Here is a 20,985-nt window from a genome sequence, read left to right as displayed (position 1 = left end):
ATAGTCAGCTGTTTTGACTGCTTACTTCTTTTTTTTTTTTTTTTTTTGGGTCCAGTCATGGGGACTGGGCGCTGTCCCTCAGCTCTTCAGCTCAAGGCTAGCGCTCTACCACTTGAGCCACAGCGCCACTTCCGGCTTTTTTCTTTTTTCTTATGTGGTGCTGAGGAATCGAACCCAGGGCCTCATGCATGCAAGACAAGTGCTCTACCACTGAGCCACCTTCCCAGCCCATTGACTCTTACTTCTTGATAGACAGAAACCACCAAGGAAGAGAGTGGAATTCAGTGAGATGATACAGATGTGAAGGGCATGGCCCTTATAACGTACTTCTTCTAGCTAAGTGTTACATCCAAAGTTTTGGGAATCTTCTGAAATAGTGCCACTATCTAGGGACCAAGCATTTAACATCTGGGGCATTTCATATTGAAACCATAATACTTTGTCGTTTCATTTTCCCTACCAAATTAGTTTTTGTTCCAATAATATGAGAATTCTGTTGCAGAATTTATAGTATTGTGCTAGGTGCCTTTGGCTCATGCCTGTAATCCTAGCTACTCAGGAGGATGAGATCTGAGGATCGTGGTTCAAAGCTAGCCTGGGCAAGAAAGGCCTTGAGACTCGTATTTCTAATTAATCACAAAAAACTGTAGCTGTAGCTACAGAGCATTAGCCTTGAGCAAAAGATCTCAGGGACGGCACCCAGGCCTTGAGTTTAAGCCCTGTGACTGGCACCAAAACCCCCCCCCCCCAACAGAATTTATACATTATATATTTTGATCTCATGTTTGTCCATTACACGAATCTTTATAAAAGCATAAATCTTGTATTCTTCCCAAAGCAGTAGCTTAATGTCTGATGCACTACACACTCAATACTTATCCTAATATTTTAATATGAAATATTTAAAATTTATAGAAAAGTAGAGAAATTACATAGTGAATATTTAGTGATTGAAAGACTGAAATTACTTTGTCTTTGTATTTTTTTTCCCTTTTGAGATTGAAAAGTAATTTATAACTTGTCATTTTATGCTTTATTTTCTACATGTGGTAATTTTAGTCTTAAATAGTTTTAGCAGTGAATTGTTACTGTACTTAGTCCTAGTCTCTGATACTAGTAGAGTAATAGAACAATTTCTCATCCTATTTTGCTCAGTTATTCAATCCACTCCAAACAGGCTGTCAAGGTTTTTGGGTTTGCATCCCATAAGAGTGTTGAAAGCTGTAGGAAATGTAAATGTTCATATATACTCACTATAGAAATAATTACCAAATTATGTTGCACTAGACTCATGGCTTTAGGAATTTTCATGATCTTTAGTGTTTTATGTCTTGATGTGAAATAGATTAGACCAGGCTAAAAGTAGAACTGTACACATAAATAAAGCACATACAGAAGTTAAACATTTTTAGGAGGCATACAAAAAATGTTTTCTATTCCTGAAGCTTTGTAATCTAATATTAAACTTTTATTTCAGTAATTTTTAGTTTGGATTAATCATGTCTCTCATTTGCTCAATAGCCAATTTTAGACTTTGCAGGTCCAAACTGTTAAGTCTGTTTGTGGTCCAAACTGTTGAGTCTCACTTATTTTATTTTTTTGTTGGTTGTGGGGCTTGAACTCAGCCTGGGCGCTGTCCCTCAGCTCTTTAGCTCAAGGCTAGAGCTCTACTACTTGAGCCATAGTGCCAATTCCAGTTTTCTGGTGGTTTTATTGGAGATAAGAGTCTCACCGACTTTCTTGCCAGAGCTGGCTTTGAACTGTGATCCTCAGATCTCAGCTTCCTGAGTAGCTAGGATTATAAGCGTGAGCCACCAGTGCCTGGCCAAACTGCTAAGACTTAATATATATGTTGGGTATTTTTCCTTGTTCATGTTTGTGTTATAGCTATCTTATTTATCTTCATTGACTTCTCTTTTAATGATCTACTTTATTAAAAAACACACAGAAAAAAAAACCTTGTTAGAATGGTGTGTCAGTAGTATATGAGGGACTGGGAGTGAGGCTCAGTGGGAGAATGCTTGCCTATCATACATGAAGCCCTGGGTTCAAATTCCTCAGTACCACATATACAGAAAAGGCTGGAAGTGGCATTGTGACTCAAATGGTAGAGTGGCTAGCCTTGAGCAAAAGAACTTCAGAGACAGTGCCCACACCCTGAGTTCAAGCCCCAGACCAGGAAAAAAAATAGTATAAGAAAGAAGACTTTTGTAGGTGTTCTTATGAACAGAGGATATAGACTGTACTATGTACTTTGGCTCTACCCAGTTTGCTTACTCAGGAGTTTCTAAATATACTTTACATGGTTTAAAGCTATCAAAATGTACTCTGTGGTTAAGAAAGGTTTAATTTACTGACCACATTTCTTTAATATCCATTATCTTTCCATTTTGTTCTATTCCCAATCTGTTTGTTAATCTGGAATGTTATATATCTCATATTACATTTATGAGATGCCAGTTTGAGAACTTTTCTTCCCTAATATTTCATATGTAATAAGGAATAAATTACAGTTTTTTTTGTAACATTAAATGAATACCTACAGTCAGATTATAATCCTCTTTGTAGTTAAAAAAGAAAACTTTCCACAGGTATTTTGCATATTTCTCATTTTATAACATACAGATTGCTATTTTGATTATTTTCCATTTGGTGGAAAGGGCATTGAGCATTGATTAAGCAAGGAGAACAAGGATTAGTACCATTGTATTAGTCATAGTTTATTTATTTATTTTTGAGACAGGGATGCATTATATATCTGAGATTAGCCTCAAACTCACTCATGAACCTCCTGCCGCAACCTCCCAAATGCAGTTATTTTTTCCCTTATTTTAAACTTTTTTTTTTTCCCCCTGAGACAGGATCTCACCACATATTTTAAGCTAGCCTCAAAATCATTATGATCCTGTGATTCTGTTCCTATTGATTGCTGGGGATTACAAGTGTGCATCACTACACTACCTCCAGCTATTTTACTACTTTTAACTTAGAGGAATTTCTAATTTTTGTTTTTGTTGGTTTTTTCTTTTCTTTTCTTTTTTTTAGATTGGGAGGGGGCATCTACTGGTAGCTCTAAGTTCTCCATTCAGTTTCTCTTACTGATTTTTTTTTTTGTATTAGACAGCTTTTGCTTAAAAAAATCAATTTATTAATTTGACAGGTAAAAATCATTTATATTTATTTTACTTTTTGTTAGTCATGGGGCTTGAACTCTGGGCCTGGCGCTGTCCCTCAGCTCTTCAGCTCAAGGTGAGCACACACCACTTGTGCCACAGAGCTACTTTCACTTTCTCGTGGTTAATTGGAGATGAGTCTCACGGACTTTCATGTCCAGGTTGGCTTTGAACCATAATCCTCAGATCTCAGCCTCCTGAGTAGCTAGGATTACAAGTGTAGGCCACCAGCACCCAGCATCATTTATGTTTATAAAACAATATTTTATCCAGCATAGTGTTTGGATATATATGTGTGTTGTAGAATTGCTCACACACCTATTTTTTTCTTTTTTTGGGTCCAGTTGTGGGGCCTGAACGCTGGGCCTGGGTGCTATCCCTCAGCTCTTCAGCTCAAGGTTAGCGCTCTACCATTTGAGCCACAGTGCCACTTCCGGCTTTTTTCTTTTCGCTTAATGTGGTGCTGAGGAATTGAACCCAGGTCCTCAGGTATGCAAGGCAAGCGCTCTACCACTGAACCACCTTCCCAGCCCTGCTCACACAACCTATTCCTACGTACATTGCTTAACATTCTTACTTTTTTGTGGTGTAAAAGTTAAAAATCTATTCCTGGCAATAATATTTCAAGTGTATAATATATTGTTTTAGCTATAGTCTGAAAGCTTTTTATTTTTTTGTTACAGGGAAATCCATGGTACACCTTCCAACTTAAGTCCCAGCCATGTAGAGTCAAAGCATGTATATTGTATAGATGATGTTAATGAAGATACGGTTGAGAGTGGTAACCAGATGTTATGCAATCGAGAACAACAGAATATACGTTGTGATTTTGAGAGCTCTAAATCATCTGTCATGAGTGACACGATTGTTAGGTTTTTAAATGATCGACCAGCAATTGATGCATTGCACAATTCTGAATGTTTAATTAAAATGGGAGCTATGAGAACTGAAGAAGAAATACCTAATAGAGCAAAAAGAAATGATAATAATTCAAAGCCTTTGGTGAGTCAGATGGACCTTGATGTTGATCCAAAAGTGTTATGGTTAACAGACTCATCTCCATCATCTACAAGTACTTGTAATTCCCAAAGATTAGACATTTTAAAGCGAAGACAACATGATGTCAAGTTGGAAAAACTCAAGGAGCGAATTAGGAAACAGTGGGAACACTCAGAAGAAATAAATGGCCGGGGCCAGAATCTGGATCATATTAATCATCCAGTAATGGTTGTTAATGTTGATAGTTCAGTGACAGCAAAAGTCAGGAAAGTGGCAACAGCACCACCTGCTCCAACGTATAAAGGTTTGTTTAGTTTTTGTATCTTTCTTTGTCTTCCTTTCTTCTTTCCCTTTTCTCCTAGTATGTACTTTAATAGAGTGTAGACCATCTTTAGAACAGGTTGTGATTCTCAGATTTGATGCACAAAGTAATTATGTCAGTGACATAGATCAAGTGCATTGTACTCATAACCTGACAAATGCAATTGTGATGTCTTTGTACAATAACTTAATAATCCAAAAAAATTATGTCAAGAAAAATGTTGTAAAGGCAGATGCCTAGATTTACCACTAAGTTTCTTGGATGGGGTCCAGAATTATAATTTTTTTTTTTTTGGTCCGGTCATGGGGCCTGAACTCTGGGCCTGGGTGCTGTCCCTCAGCTCTTCAGCTCAAGGCTAGCACTCTACCACTTGAGCCACTGCGCCACTTCTGGCTTTTTTCTTTTTGCTTATGTGGTACTGAGGAATCGAACCCAGGGCTCAGGCATGCAAGGCAAGCGCTCTACCACTGAGTCACCTTCCCAGCCCCCAGAATTATAATTTTTAACAAGTTAGAGAATTCTTAAAGTTTGAGACTCATGAATGTCTAATAAGTTTATATAAAACAGGAAATAAGGATTAGTACTATTTTGAGAGAACAAAGAATACTGTGCTTAATATTTGTAATTAATAGGAATTGTTTCAAAATTTAATATTTGTGGTAATGTATGTGAATAATCCAAGCTACTTTATTTATTTATTTATTTTTGGGTCCAGTCGTGGGGCCTGAACTCTGGGCCTGGGCGCTGTCCCTCAGCTCTTCAGCTCAAGGCTAGCGCTCTACCACTTGAGCCACAGCGCCACTTCCAGCTTTTTTCTTTTCGCTTATGTGGTGCTGAGGAATCGAATCCAGGGCCTCAGACATGCAAGACAAGCGCTCTACCACTGAGCCACCTTCTCAGCCCAATCCAAGCTACTTTGAAGGCTGAGACAGGAAGATTTTAAGTTTGAGGTCATCTTGAGCTAAATAGTAAGTTCAAGGTCAGTTTGGGCTATGTAAGACAAGCATGACCCAGTCTCAAAATGAAAACTTTATAAAGGATTAGGGACATAGCTTGTAGTAGAGCAATTGTCTAGCATGTATACGAATCTGAATTTAATAACCAGTATTGAAAATAAAAACTATTTTAAAAAATCAGTTTCTAGTTTCTAGTGAATATTCAAATATTTGGCTAAACATTATTTTGGAACTGACATTAAAATTCAAGTTTTGAGTTTTGCTTTTCTGAATTAATTTTTTCTTGAATTTTTTATTGTTATAAAGGTGATGTAGAGAACAGCTATTACATAAGTCAGGTAATGAGTACTTCACTTTTTGGACAATGCCATTCTCATTCTCTCTTTTTTCTTTTTTAGCCAGTTCTTTTTTGATTTTGAGGGAAGTCTTTTTTGTTTTGGTTTGTTTTTTGGTCGGTTATGGGGCTTGAACTCTGGGCTTGGATGCTGTCCTTGCACTCTTCAACTCAAGGCGAGCGCTCTACCCCTTGAGCCACAGCGCCACTTCCGGTTTTCTAGTGGTTTATTGGAGATAAGAGTCTCATGGACTTTCCTGCCCGGGCTGGCTTTGAACTGCGATCCTTCCTCCTGAGTAGCTAGGATTACAGGTGTGAGCCACCGGCGTCCGGCTTGAGAATGTCTATTTTTGTATTTATATACCTCAATTTCTTTTCCTTTTTTTCTTTTTTTGGTCTGTCAGGGGGCTTGAACTCTGGGCCTGGGCACTGTCCGAGAGCTCTTCAGCTCAAAGCTAGCACACTACCACTTGAGCCATAGCACTACTTCCGGTTTTCTGGTGGTTAATTGGAGATGAGAGTTCCACGGTTGTTCCTGCCTGAGCTGGCTTTGAACCTTAGTCCTCAGATCTCAGCCTCCTGTGTAGCTTGGCTTGCAGGCATGAGCCATCAGTGCCCAGCTCTTAATTTATTTTCATAGAAGCATCCATGTGAAGTTTTTAATGAATTGACTTCTTGATCATTTAGCTCATGTTAGACTTTTTTCATTAAAACTTCTGCCATTATAGTCTTTCTTTAGTGCATATTTTTCCAATTTTAGTTTTGTAGATAAACTTAGGCAGATCAAAAGGAGTGTTTTTTTTTCTTCTAATTTTAAGTTATTAACAAATGAGTAATTTTTGCTATAGTCAATTTGGTTTTCTATTTCTCTACCAAATGTATTTTTCCCCAATGAGTTTTAGAGTAGTTTTTTTAAAAAATATAGCTTTATAGTATTTGTAGGTCATTTGTTTCTTCTGGAAATATATGCTCTGTATAGTTTTTAGCAATTACCACTTATACTTTTTTTTTGTGTTGCCTACTATGTTTTGCTAATGCTTTTAGTATTGTGAATAAGAGAAAGGATAATTTACTTTTCATTTTAGCTAATCTATAATACACTTGTGACCAATTTCACTTTAGAATGTGAAGAATTTCTCTGTTGTCTATAATTGGTCTAATATGTCACTAGTACAATTATTTTATGTCCTCTAATTATTTGTATATAATATCCACATTGTTGGAACAAATAGGAAATGGTAGGGCCAAAATACTCCTAATAGTTTTGAAATAGTGATCACCCCAACTCTTTACTATCCATTAAATGCAGATTATATAGTTAGTACTTATTGTACCAAAGTTCTAAAATACCAAAGATTATTCTACTTAGGTAAAGATGACAGATTCAAAATCATGTCTTAATATTTTACCTGAAAGTTAAAATCCTAAAGAATGAGTGTCTTAGCTGGATGCTGGTGGCTCACGCCTATAATCCTCGCTACTCAGGAGGTTGAGATCTGAGGATCGTGGTTCAAAGCCAGCTCTGACAGGAAAGTCTGTGAGACTCTTATCTCCAATTAGCCACCAGAAAACCAGAAGTGGCTCTGTGGCTCAAGTAGTAGGATGCTGGCTTAAGCTGAAGAGCACATGGACAGCACTCAGGGCCAGAATTCAAGCCCCATGACAAAAAAAAAAAAGACTATCTTCTTTTTCCTCAAGAGCTAACAACTATTTTGTGCTAAGTTTTTGACAATGCAACTTAAGAGCACCTTAAAACATTATTCTAAAGTGACATTTAAATTTAATTTGTTTCAATACATAATAAATTCATTTGGCTCACAATTCAAAAGTTGAAAAATACAAAGTGCAGGGCTGGGAAGGTGGCTCAGTGGTAGAGCGCTTGCCTTGCATGCTTGAGGCCCTGGGTTCGATTCTGCAGCACCACATAAGCAAAAAGAAAAAAGCCAGAAGTGGCGCTGTGGCTCAAGTGGTAGAGCGCTAGCCTTGAGCTGAAGAGCTGAGGGACAGTGCCTAGGCGCAGAGTTCAGGCCCCACAACCGGACCCAAAAAAAAAAAAAAGAAAAATACAAAGTGCACCTTGAAAGTCTTCATTACTTATGTGTTCCAACCATCTCGTTCCTTTGCTGGAAATTACTGGTTTTAACAATTTACATATTTAATTTTTGCATATGGAAACAATTTGTGTGCCTGCGTGTGCGCGTGCGCACACGTGTGTGCCTGCGCGTGCGCATGCGTGCGTGTGTGCATGTGTGCGTGCGTGCATGTGCGTGTGTGTGCGTGTGTGTGCGTGTGTGTGTGTGTGTGTGTGTGTGTGTGTGTGTATGTGTATATACAAGCCTCAGTCCTGGGGCTTGAACTCTAGGCCTGGACACTATCCCTGAGCTGCTTTTGCTCAAGGCTAGTATTCTACCACTTGAGCCATGGTGCCACTTCTGGCTTTTTCTATTTATGTGGTACTGAGGAATTGAACCCAAGGCTTCATGCATGCTAGGCAAGCACTCTACCAGTAAGCCACATTCTCAGCCCCTATATATTTTTTCTTCTATATTTTTTAGCATACTAACTCCATTCTGTACTTTGACTTTTCTTTCTTTTTTTCTTTGTTGTACTGGGCGTTGAACCCAGGACCCTGTGCATGCTGGTGTTATTATTACTAATATTATTTTAACAAAAGAGAGGTTGATACAGGAGGATCACAAATTCCAGGCTATCAAGAATTATATAGCAAAATTCTGTCTTAAAGGGAAAACTGTTTGCTGGTGGCTCATGCCTTAAATCCTAGCAATTCAGGAGGCTGAGGTCTGAGGATCACAGTTTAAAGACAGCCCAGGCAGAAAAGTCTGCGAGACGCTTATCTCTAGTTAACCACCAAGAAAACAGGAAAAATGGAGCTGTGGCTCAAGTGATAGAGTAATAGTTTTGAGTGAAAAAGCTCAGGTACAATACCTAAGTAAGTTCAATCAAACTCTACTATTGCGCGCGCGCACACACACACACACACACACGTTGGGAGAGGAGAGAGAGATTTTGTAATCCTGCTTCAAAATTTTGAAGTGGTGAACATAAATTGTGCTCTTTTGACTCATATTATTTTTAGTTGTTTGCGTATCTTTTTCTCCTTGATATACATGCCATGAAAGTAAAGAGCCTATCTTAGTTATCTTACTTTATTTCAGAGCCTAGAATCATGTCATGGATATAAGGAAGTACCTAGTAATTTTTGTTTTAAATTCTATTCAGTCAGTTGAACTACCAGAAAAAAAATTGGACAAAAAATGAAAACAAAGAAGTGGGGACAAAGAGAAATGGACAAATGAATATGGATGTTGAAGTCTTCCTATGGGTAACTTGTAAGTGAAGATGCAAGTGCAAGGAAAGGCTTCATAGAGAAAAAAATACTTTGTAAAGTGGGAAAGGAAAGAAAATCTCAAATCTGATGTGTTGGAAGCACTAACATGGAACCACTGGTGGAAAATTTTATACCTGACCTCATGCAGTACTTTACAGTCAAAATGCATGTGTACAACACAGTTTATTCAAAATCTCCAAGAGATAAAAAAGAGACTCTTCTAGTCTTTCCCTTTCAGCTGTGATGTGTCTTTACATAGTACATACTCAAATTCCCCTACTCAGCTGCTCAGCCATGTTCACAATGGTTAATAAAATGGCATGTATGTAGGCTGGACTCTCAGTAGCATTTACCCATTATAGTGTACATGGCACCAAGACCCATGTACATTTCTCTTAATACCTTTTTCTTATTCTCTGCTTGTGGTGTAAAGATAGTGCTTGCTGAAAATGTTTAAATGTTCTACATATACCCTTATGAGTAGCAATAATTTTTTAAAAAGTGGAAGCATTTATGTTGATCAGTAGCACTGAAAGTCAAGCTGGACAGCAATGTAAATGTATAGTAGAATGTGATATTGGAATGATCAGTATACATGGTCTGAAGAAACAGAAGCTTTTGAAATTCTATACTCAAAGTGATAAACAGAAAAATATAAAAATACTACATAAAGCTAACGATGAAGATCTTGATTATGTTTTGCAAGAATGAATCTGTCATCACAGAACACATACCATTGAATGAATGGTATACTATTCATGAAACAAAGATCTATCACAGTGAACTGAAATTGAAGAGAACTATGAATATTCAAAGGCTGGTTTCAGAAATTTAAGAAAGACCCAGTTTTAATTTTTTACAGATTTGTGGTGATAAAGCATCTGCTATTTACAGAACCACAGATACTCAATGTCTAGTTTGCCAAAGTCATTGCTGTTGAAAATCTGATACTAGTCAGTCTGTAATACTGATGAAACATCACTATTTTGGCATTATTGCCCCAGAAAGATCTTAACTACAACTGATGAGACAGCCACCACAGAAATTAAGGATGCAAAGGACAGAATAACCATGCTGGGATGTGTTAATGCAGCAGGCACGTGCTTGGTGTGAACTTGCTGTGACAGGCAAAAGCTTGCATAGTTTCTATTATTACTCCTAACAAAAGGCATGGATAACTGAGAACATCTTTTCAGATTGATTTCACAAACGTTTGTACTAGCAGCTTGTTTTCACTGCTGGGAAGCTGGATTGTATGATCACTACAAGATTTTGTTATTCCTTCACAACTGTTCAGTTTATCTTATAAAAATATTACTTACAGTATAAAAGGGTATGTAGCTCAGTGCTGAGGAGCTCATAGTAACCTTGGGGTTTGATCTCCAGCACCACAGAAAAACTTAAACCTAAAAGCAGTCCCCACTCCCCCCAGCAACCCCTCCAAATGATGTTTATGCCATACTGTGAATAAATGTGGCATAATTAATATGACTGTTAATTAAACTATGTGACCAGGATGTCCTGAGATCAATGAAGAGAATAAAAATACTTCTCGAATAGCATGCTAAAAGTCATCAGAGATATAAGTTTGGAACGTTTTCAAAGTATAACAAGAGGACACATGCTGTTGTCACTGCTTGGAACGTCTGGCCTACAGCTGTTCAGTTGTAGATACTAAACACAGTGGTGTCAAGTGACAAAAAGATGTACAGCCTCACATATGCAAACCTTTGGAGTCTTATCAGTAAGCTGGAGGAAGTGAATATGGAAGTTTTGAATATCAATAATGAGGCCATAATTGTTGACTAATTTTGAAATAGCTAAAATGATTCTGAAACATGGCGATCATGACAATAGCAATGATGAAGATGTGAAGTTAACACTGCAGAAAAAAATGTAGTTGTACTGATAAACGTGATGTGCTTATTCAAGGACTTAGAGCAATGTGTATTCATAGCTAAAATAAATCATGTCAATTTATAAAGCAGAGGAAAGGAATGATTTTTAACACAATTTGCTAATGAGTAGGTGACTCTGGGGGAAAAAAAAACGCACATCAAAACATCTTAAAAAGGCATTCACAAGAATGATTCTTCATTCCTAGAGGAGCTGTTTCCCAATTGCTTAACTGCTTCTTGTGTTTTTTTTTTTTCTCACCGAAAGAAGGAAAATTTGATGGACAGTAACTTGTCAGTCATAACTCAGCTTTGTATAAACTGAAAGTTGCTATTTGCTGTTTTTGTTGTTTGAAGCAGCTGATGCAGGGATTCTAGTGATGTTTCTATGTTGCAGAGTTACAAACTTTTCTCTGTAATCATACAATATTTTTACTGTTAAGAATTCACGCAGAAATTAATGTTAGAAAATGATTGCTATATGGTAGTGTATAAATTCAATGTGAGAACTGATAGTGATGCCATACAAACAAAAGTTATAAAGCAACTTTGATAATCTGTATTGTTGGCCTGTGTTAGGTTTCAACCCTTCAGAGACTAAGATTCGCACACCTGATGGGAAAGTGTGGCAAGAGGCTGAATTTCAGCACCTGAGTAGGGAACTGTACCGAGACTTAGCACTTCACCTTGCAGGTGAGAGTAGTATTTTTTTTAATTTTATCATACAACTTATCTAATAATTTTAAACATGAAAATATTACTGAAGTATTTATTGAGTGTTAAAAATTTTCCCTTTTCTAACAGCATTGTATAAACTAAAGTAGTAGTGATTTGAGTCATGAGGCCATCTTAGCCTCTAGGCTCTTTTCCAAGGTTAAAATTGGCCTACATGGTTGGTGAAACAGAAACTAGGCTATTTTTAAAGGAGGGACTATTGGAATTAAGACTGTCTGGGGGGGGAGGGGGAGGAGGGTTGGGTGGGGAGGTGGAGAACGGATGGGATGGGAAGGGGAAACAAAAGAGGAGGCTACAATGCTTGATAAGAAATGTACTCATTATCTTGCCCATGTAATTGTAACCCCTCTGTACAGTATTTTCACAATAACAAAAAAAAGAAGAAGAAAAAAAGACTGTCTGGTTTGAAGGTTAAGATGGGAGAGCCTAATCGAGGCAGAATAGATGAAAGAAAGATAAACATTTGAGATGAAGTGTGTTTAGAGAACTGGAAATAAGAGGAACCTATGGAAGATGGAAAGAGAAATAGGAATGTTATAGTAATGTTGCTACTTACAACATGTAGTGTTACTGAGCAAGATGCTAGATGCTTAATTTTGTGACCTTTTTTTTTTTATTTTGCATGCTAGTTCTGGAGCTTGAACTCAGGGACTGGGCACTTGCTACACTGACAATCACTCCATGTCAGTTATTTTTATTTATTCAATACTGGGATTTGAACTCAGAGCCTCTTGACTACTATGTAATTGAGCCATACCAGCAGTCCTTTTACTTTAGATTTATTTCAGATAGTTCCTCACACTTTTGCCCAGGGCTGATGTTGTACTTTGACCTCTGCTTCCTGCATACCTTGTCTACCAGAGTGGACCATCAAACCTGACTTGGCTTGTTGAGATAAGTAAGGTCTTACTGATTTTCCAGGACTGGCCTCGAACCTTGATCTTCCCATCTTCATCTTCACGTTAGCATGTGCTGATATATCTATCTGGTACTATATTAGTTAATCTAATCCTTTTATTTATTCAGACCCAGATCTTTCCCCTACCTATTATACTTTATATCAATATATTTTTCTGAAATATATTGATAATATAACCACTTTTACTCCTCTGTAACTATCCAGTATCTAAGCCTAAGCCACAATCAATCTCTTGCCTGTATTATTGGGGTGATAATCCTAACTGGTCTCCTTTCTTTTTTCCTTTGTCTCATGAGTTTTTATTTTTATCATAGCTGCCAGAGTAAGCTTATTAAAGTTTAATTTAAATCATGTAACTCCTTTTGTTTCAAAGCTTCCAGAATCTTCTCATCCCACACTTAAGAGCTGAAGTTTTTTTCTTTGTTTTAAAGTTAGTTATAAATTTTAATCTGTGATAGAAAAGTGTTATTTAGACACAAGTGAAGATCTTCTATTAGAAAACAAAATATAGTGAACAAATTCAGTTTTGTAATACTTCTGTGGATTTGACCTTATTGTATTTTGTTTGCCTTCTAAAAACCACGTTATATAGCAAAACTATATAAATACACAGCCAGGTGCCAGTGGCTCATGCTTGTAATCCTAGCTACTCATGAGGCTGAGATCTCAGGACTGCAGTTCAAAGCCAGCCCAGTCAGGAATATCTGAGACTCTTATTGCCAATGAACCACCCAAAAGCCCTATGTAAAAATGTGGCTCAAGTGATGCTAAAAATCTAAGGGACAATTTCCCAGGACCTGAGTTCAAGCCCAGAATATGAAAACACACACACACACACACACACACACACACACACACACACACACAAGCCCAGAATATGAAAACACACACACACACACACACACACACACACACACACACACACACACACACACACACACACACACACACACACACACACACACACACACACACACACACACACACACACACACACACACACACACACACACACACACACACACACACACACACACACACACACCCTTCTTAAAATTCTTATTACAGATGTGGTATAGTATTTACTAACTCCACACTAAACAGGAGGCATCTGTGGCTCACACCTATAACCATATTTACTCAGGAGGATGAGATTTGAAGGCTAGAGTTTCAGATCTAGCCCAGGCAGAAAAGTCCTTGAGTTTACATCTCCAGTCAGTAAAATACCAGACCAGAGGTTTGGCTCATGTAGATGCCAGCCATGACTGATCAAGCTGAGTAAGAGCACAAGGCCTTGAGTTCAAACCCTGGTATAAGCAACAAAGAAAAAAAATAATAAAAAATCACCACACTAACCCACTGAATCCATTTAACTCAGTAATACATTCCCTCATGTAGAATAAAATACAAAAGTCCCATGAAATCGTAATTTCTCCAGTGTAGTCAGGGCCAGGGGACACTAAGGGCATGGCATATACCATCTTGCCTGTATCAATGTACATATTCTCAGAAGAGCTGAAATTCTTATGGTTCTATAAACCTTGCCTAATCTGACTCAATTATTATAACATTTCCTATTCTCTGGTTACTCACTCTGACTTCCTTAGTTTGTTTCTGCTTTAGGGCCTTTTACTTATATTTACCTGCTTATAATACAGAGCTCTACATGTCTTTTCAAATTACATATATTCATACATCCTACTGAGGTTAAGTTTTAAAATTTTTATGTATAGTAGTATCTTTCCCCAGATCGGTATTAAAAAAATGAGCAGTAATTTGTCTGTGAAATACCTATTTGAAATATACAAATGCCTATTTGAAATACACAAAACACACAAATATCTATTTGAAATATACAAATCTAATTATAAAAGAATTTACTTTGAGACTATTGAATATTTTGCAGAGTTTTTATGTAGAATTTTTTTTTTTTTTTTTTTTTTTGGGTCCGGTCGTGGGGCCTGAACTCTGGGCCTGGGTGCTGCCCCTCAGCTCTTCAGCTCAAGGCTAGCGCTCTACCACTTGAGCCACAGCGCCACTTCCGGCTTTTTTCTTTTTGCTTATGTGGTGCTGAGGAATGGAACCCAGGGCCTCAGGCATGCAAGGCAAGCGTTCTACCACTGAGCCACCTTCCCAGCCCTTATGTAGAATTTTTTAAATGAGCCAAGCACTGGTGGTTCATGCCTGTAATCCTAGCTACTCAAGGGGCTGAGATCTGAGAATCATGGTTCAAAGCCAACCTGGGCAGACAAATCTTTGAGACTCTTATCTTCAAGTAACCACAAAAAGCTAGAAATGAAGGTGTGGCTTAAGGGGTAGAGCATCAGCCTTAGCAAAACAGCTATGTAAGAGTATGAGGCCCTGCATTCAAGCCCTAGTACCAATACACACAAACAATTTTTTAAAAATGAGATAGGAATCTATGAAAGCACTTGCTTTGAAATTTTACACATGATCCTGGCTTTGAAAATATTATTGTAGCTTTTTTTCCATTTGTGAGAATGAAGTAAATTTCTAACAGGTCTTCTGATGGAAGAAAAATCAAATACTTGGAATCTAACAATGGAATAGTGGAGTGGTAATTTCCAGATTTTTCTAGGAGGAGTTGACATTGGTCATAGTAATATATATTAGCTTGTTGTAGTAACAGTTCACTTTGAAAGTTTCTTTGTCCCATCCTCAATATTATTGTGTTTTATAATTTAGTAGTATTCCATCTTGTCCACTGGAAATACTTCCAAGAACCCCAGAGGATGCCTGAATAACACTAAACCTTATTTATTCTGTTTTTTTCCTATAAATACTAGTGATAATATTTAATTTATATATTCAGTACAGTAAGAGGTTAACTATAATGACTTATTGTAGATTGTAGCAGTTTTTTTCAGCATGTAATTCTTTGTCTCTATTAAATCAGCAACTTTCTCTTATTTGGCATACTCAAATTGCCATCATTACTATTCTTGAGCTTGGGGGTCATTAAAATAAAGTTTGCTTGAACACAAGCTCTACAGTACCATAATAGGCACAGTCCAATTATTAAGATGGCTACAGAGTGACTAATCAGTGAGTAATAGACCAGTAACATATACAACATAGATATGCTCAATAAAGGGATGGCTTGCTTTGGGATGGATGGAACTGGTTAATGAAAGATTTCATCATACTACTCAGAATGAAGTACGGTCTACTACTTGTAAATTGTTTATTTTTGGAATTTTCCATTTAGTGTTTTAGACTGTGCTTGTACTTGGGTAACAAACTGTAGAAAGTGAACCACTGATACGGGGGGAATATTATACTGATAATAGTTTTCTTACTAGGGGAGGATTACTAGGATGGAAGATGAGAGGGAAGCATAATGATTTGCTGTAAATGTTTCTGGTTTTCAGATGATACCTCCTTAAGAGAGAAACCTGCTGAAAAAATTAAAGAGAAGAAAGTGGTCAAGCCAGTACGAAAAGTCCAAAAGGTAACACAGTTATCAAGTCCAGAATGCAAAACAGGTTAGTTTTTCAATAGCATGTTCATCCTAAAGTTATATATTGTTTAAATCGAATTTTTTAAAATTTGTATATCTTTTATTATTTATGCAGGGAATGAGGTGAAACCCAATACATTCATGTGAATCATAGACCTAAATATAAAAGAATCATAAAGCTAGCTAACTATTCAGGAGGCTAAAATCTGAGGATCATGGTTTCAAGCCAAGCAAGGCATAACTTTTGTCTATTTTCAGTTCATAATAGTTTTATTCTTTTACTTTTTAAACATTTTTAAAATTATCTTTAAGTAGTTGTACAAAGAAGTTCCCATTTTACAAAACAGTATGTGAGTACAAAGTGTCTGACAACATTGGCATCCATCTCTCTTAACCCAGCCCTTCTCTCACTTTTTGAAATCGAATTTATAAGGATATAAATATCTGTTACTAGGAGTTTTCCTTATTTAGCAATATGAAAATCTGATATATATGTCATTATTGTGTGTCCTTTAAATTATAATTGACAGGATAATGCGTATTTATTTACAGCTGTACAGTTTGAAAGGTTTCATATGTGTGTATATCCATAAAATTTTATTCATATGTGTATAATTCTAAACACTATCTCAGAGTCTTTTTCTATCATTTTTTAAGGATATAATTTTATTGTTACTATTAAGGTATTTATATAGAGAGGTTATTTCATAAGTCAGGTAATGAGTATATTTCTGTTTTGGACAGTGTCATCCCATCCTTTGTTTTCTCCCACTTTCCTCCTCCTCTTCCTGCATACACCCTTTAAGCACTCCTCCCCCCCAAAGAAAGAAAATAAACTCCACAGCAAAAACAAACAAAAAAACCCATGTCTCCATTTCCTGGAATTCTATCATTATTTTTAATAGAAATCAACCAGGTTAAATATCAGTACTTTAAAGTAATGATACGGATGTACATACATACAAACACATACATACATGGAGAAAAAGCCCTGGCTCTATGTGAGGCACTGTACTATATACTGTACTAAACTTAAGTAATAATCATGAAGATGCACAATTCCTTCTTTTGTAGAGTAGATATAAATTACAAAAAAGTGTGATACATGTGGTAAGTGATCACAAGGTCATCAGGAATATAGAATAAGAATGATGAGCCAGGCCCCAGTGGCTCACGCCTGTAATCCTAGTTCCTCAGAGGATGAGATATGAGGATCACGGTTCAAGGCCAGCCTGGGCAGGAAAGTCCGTGAGACTCTTATCTGCGATAAACCAGCAAAAAACCGGAAGTGGTGCTGTGGCTCAAAGTGGTAGAGTGCTAGCCTTGGGCTGAAGAGCACATGGACAGTACCCAAGCCCAGAATTCTAGCCCCATGACTAACCCCTCCTCCCCCCAAAAAACTTTTTTTTATAAGAACATGAATAATCTCAGTATTTCAGTATTAACTAGTTCTTAAATCTAAAACTACTATTATTTTCATTTAGTATTATGTAAAATACTGCTGTCAGGATCATAGTTTCAAGTGAAACCAGGGAACACTGTAACTTGCAAACATTAACTTTAGATCATGTTTATCCAGTTTTATAGTAGTCTGAGTTTTGTGGATCCAGACAGAAAAATCATTAAATGTGATAAAGCTATATTAATAGTTTATCTAGTGAAAGTTATCTTCCATTGACTCTATGAGACTTTAGGTAGTCAGAATTTAGAAACAATCACAGAACATATTGAGAAGCTAACATTTATGAATGGCTACCCAGTGTACTTGTTTGTTTTTGTTTTTTGTTTTGCCAGACCTGGGACTTAAACTCAGGGCCTAGGCACTGTCTCTGAGGTTCTTTTGCTCAAGGCTAGCCACTCTGCCACTTGAGCCACAGAGCTATGTCTGGCTTTTCTGTTTATGTGGTACCGAGGAATCGAATCCAGGGCTTCATGAATATTAGCAAGCACTCTACCACTAAGCTACATTCCCAGCCCTTGTTTGTTTTTAACTCAGAAAGTTGAGCTAAACTTGAAAAGACACCTGGCTGGCTTATTCTTCTCTCCCTCCTTCTGTCACTCTCCCTTCTTCTCTCGAACTTCCTTTACTTCCTGTGTAATGACCACTGAACAACACCTCTAGCCCCTCCCCCTTTTTTGCATTGGTTATTTTTTTAAAAATATTTTTTATTGTTAGCGGGGTGCAGGTGGCTCACACCTGTAATCCTAGTTACTCAGGAGGCTGAGAACTGAGGATCACAGTTCAAAACCAGCCTGGGCAGGAAAGTCTGTGAAACTCTTATTTCCAATTTATCACCAGAAAATTGGAAGTGGCACTGTGGCCCATAGTGGTAAGAGTGCTAGACTTGAGTGAAAAAACTCAGAGACAGCATCCAGGCTCTTAAGTTCAAGCCTCACAAACAACAAATATTAAGATGTTGTACAGAGGGGTTACCATTTCATAAGTCAGGTAATGTATACAGTTCTTTTTTTATTCTGTACTAAATACCATGGTTGAATTCAGGGCTCTACTCCTTGAAGTTTTAGAAATAATTATGATTTGGTACTTAATTTTCAAAGCATTTGACATTGAAATGTAGCAAGGCAAGATACAAACAATCTGTTAGGGGCTGGGAAGGTGGCTCAGTGGTAGAGCGCTTGCCTTGCATGCATGAGGCCCTGGGTTTGATTCCTCAGCACCACATAAGCAAAAAGAAAAAAGCTGGAAGTGGCGCTGTGGCTCAAGTGGTAGAGTACTAGCCTTGAGCTGAAGAACTGAGGGACAGCGCCCAGGCCCAGAGTTCAGGCCCCACGACCAGACCCAAATAAACAACAACAAAAAAACCCCCAACAATCTGTTATCCAATTGTAATGTCTTAGAGTTAAAATATACTTATGTTGTGAACCTTTTGATTTTGATGAGAGGTAAATGTAAATTATTACATCTATATAGCTAAGTCAGTGTACTTCCTAAAGCTAAAATATAAGTTTTAGATTTCAATGCATTATATATATTTTAGGGAATAGTCATCTGATAAGCACCTCTTCTTGGCGAGATGGACAAAAACTAGTAAAGAAGATTCTGGGACCTGCACCGAGAATGGAGCAAAAAGAAGGAAGAACAGCATCAAGCGACAGAAGTGGAAGAGAAAAAACTAATAAATCTGGTGGGTGGCTTTAATTAACATTGTTGCAAAAAATATTCAATGACTCCCACATGTAATCCTAGCTACTCAGGAGTCTGATACCTGCAGGATTGTGGTTTGATGGCAGCCTAGGCCTAAATGTCTAGGAGACTCTCTCTCCAAAATAACTGGTAAAGAGTCAGCTAGAGGTGTGGCTAAAATACCAGTCAAGCATGTGGAGTAAGCACAAGACCCTGATTTCACCACACACATGCACATACAACCTTTCTTTCTTTTTCCCCCCACCCCCATGCCATGTAAGACCTTAGGAAAGTACTAATAAGAATGCTTTAAGACTTTAAGACTTCTCATTTTTTTTTTTCTTTTCTTTTTTGTGGGTCATGAGGCCTAAACTCTGGGCTTGGGTACTGTCCCTCAGCTCTTCAGTTCAAGGCTAGCACTCTACCACTTGAACTATAGCGCCACTTCTGGCTTTTTCTACTTATGTGGTGCTGAGGAATGGAACCCAGGGCCTCATGAATAAGGCAAGAACTCTACCACTGAGCCAGTCCTTTTTTTCCCTTTTTTTATAATTATAGCTCAAAAAGGAGAAAATTTGCTGTTAAGCTTGTCTGGATAATCTCTACATATGTTAATGTTCATCTTTACTAAGAATTCAGTTTTAAATTACATTAGTTACTTTAGCTGTCATTGTGACTATCAGTGTATTATTTCAATCAAATCTGTTTTGGGCCTTAGAATCAAGCCACTTGGTCTCATATACAGGCAAGCATTCAAAACATTACATATTATTACTGTTACTCTTCTTGTTTTTGTTATTCTGTTATAATTTGGACAGTTTAAAAAACAGGCCCTGAAAACAAGTGATTTTTTTTTTTTCTGGGATATATAATCAAGGATAGCAAAATTTGATGTAAGATCTAGAACTCAAAAAATTTGACCCTGAAATCCATTGCTTTATTTTTTTTTCAAGTGTGCTTATGTGTATTTTAACACATATTTTTAAAAGAAGACAAAAGCTTTACACACCCATATGCTTCAAGACGCTAATTTTACAGTTGTCTCTGAGACCCCAAACTACACACTCAGGGGTAGGGACATCAGGAAAGAAGGACTTTGATTGCACAGTTAAGACTCCTGTCCACACTGTCGTATACTTGGAAGACCATCCCTTGACAAAAACTGTTGCAAAGCAGGGGGAGCTAGGCCAAGAGAAAAGATTCCAGGACTGCTGCAGTATTGCTGAGTTTCTGGAACTTTCCTGTACTTGTTACTTTACTCAGAAAGAAATTCCAGACTTAACGAGTTCTGTATGTAGGCCAAAGAGCAGGGAAGAAAAGCTGGGTACACACCTTGTAAGGCTCTTTCCTTAATCTCCTCTACTCAACTCAAAGGCTGCACCATCTTTAAGTTATACCTCATTTGGATATGAGCCTTTCCTTTGGTCTCTAGAGGCTCTTACAATGACCTTTGCCAAGTTCAACCAAGAGTAACCATACCCTTCACTTGCAAGTCACCCTCTGGTGACCACTACAGTTCATGGCACAGCATGAACTGTCCTATTGGTAGCTTTTGTGCTCATAAAGAGCTGGTGAGGTGCTTTGTGTTCCCCACCTTGTGTCCCATCTTGGTCATTGCTTTATTCTTTTTGTAGTACCTTGAGTGCTTCTATTTGACTAACTTATTATTTTTTTCCA

General features: G+C 37.4%; 1 protein-coding gene across 8 annotated transcripts in view; it reads left to right on the top strand.

Moving 5' to 3' along the window:
- Cep350 (centrosomal protein 350) overlaps positions 1 to 20,985 on the top strand; it is a 138,486-nt gene that overhangs the window by 24,236 nt on the left and 93,265 nt on the right. For 7 of the 8 annotated variants that reach the window (XM_070034334.1, XM_070034335.1, XM_070034336.1 and 4 more), the window contains 4 exons: positions 3,857 to 4,476; positions 11,608 to 11,721; positions 16,075 to 16,188; positions 19,163 to 19,309. In XM_070034334.1, the coding sequence (XP_069890435.1) occupies positions 3,857 to 4,476; positions 11,608 to 11,721; positions 16,075 to 16,188; positions 19,163 to 19,309 (995 nt within the window). The remainder of the gene's footprint in view (positions 1 to 3,856; positions 4,477 to 11,607; positions 11,722 to 16,074; positions 16,189 to 19,162; positions 19,310 to 20,985) is intronic. The other variant, XM_070034337.1, reaches the window with a different exon arrangement.

Source organism: Dipodomys merriami, unplaced genomic scaffold, assembly GCF_024711535.1.
Source record: "Dipodomys merriami isolate MVZ:Mamm:240054 unplaced genomic scaffold, mDipMer1.0.p SCAF_24, whole genome shotgun sequence".
In the NCBI taxonomy this organism is placed as follows: Eukaryota; Metazoa; Chordata; class Mammalia; order Rodentia; family Heteromyidae; genus Dipodomys; species Dipodomys merriami.
Note: the sequence above shows the minus strand (reverse complement) of the source record. Positions and strands in the feature narration are given on the sequence as shown.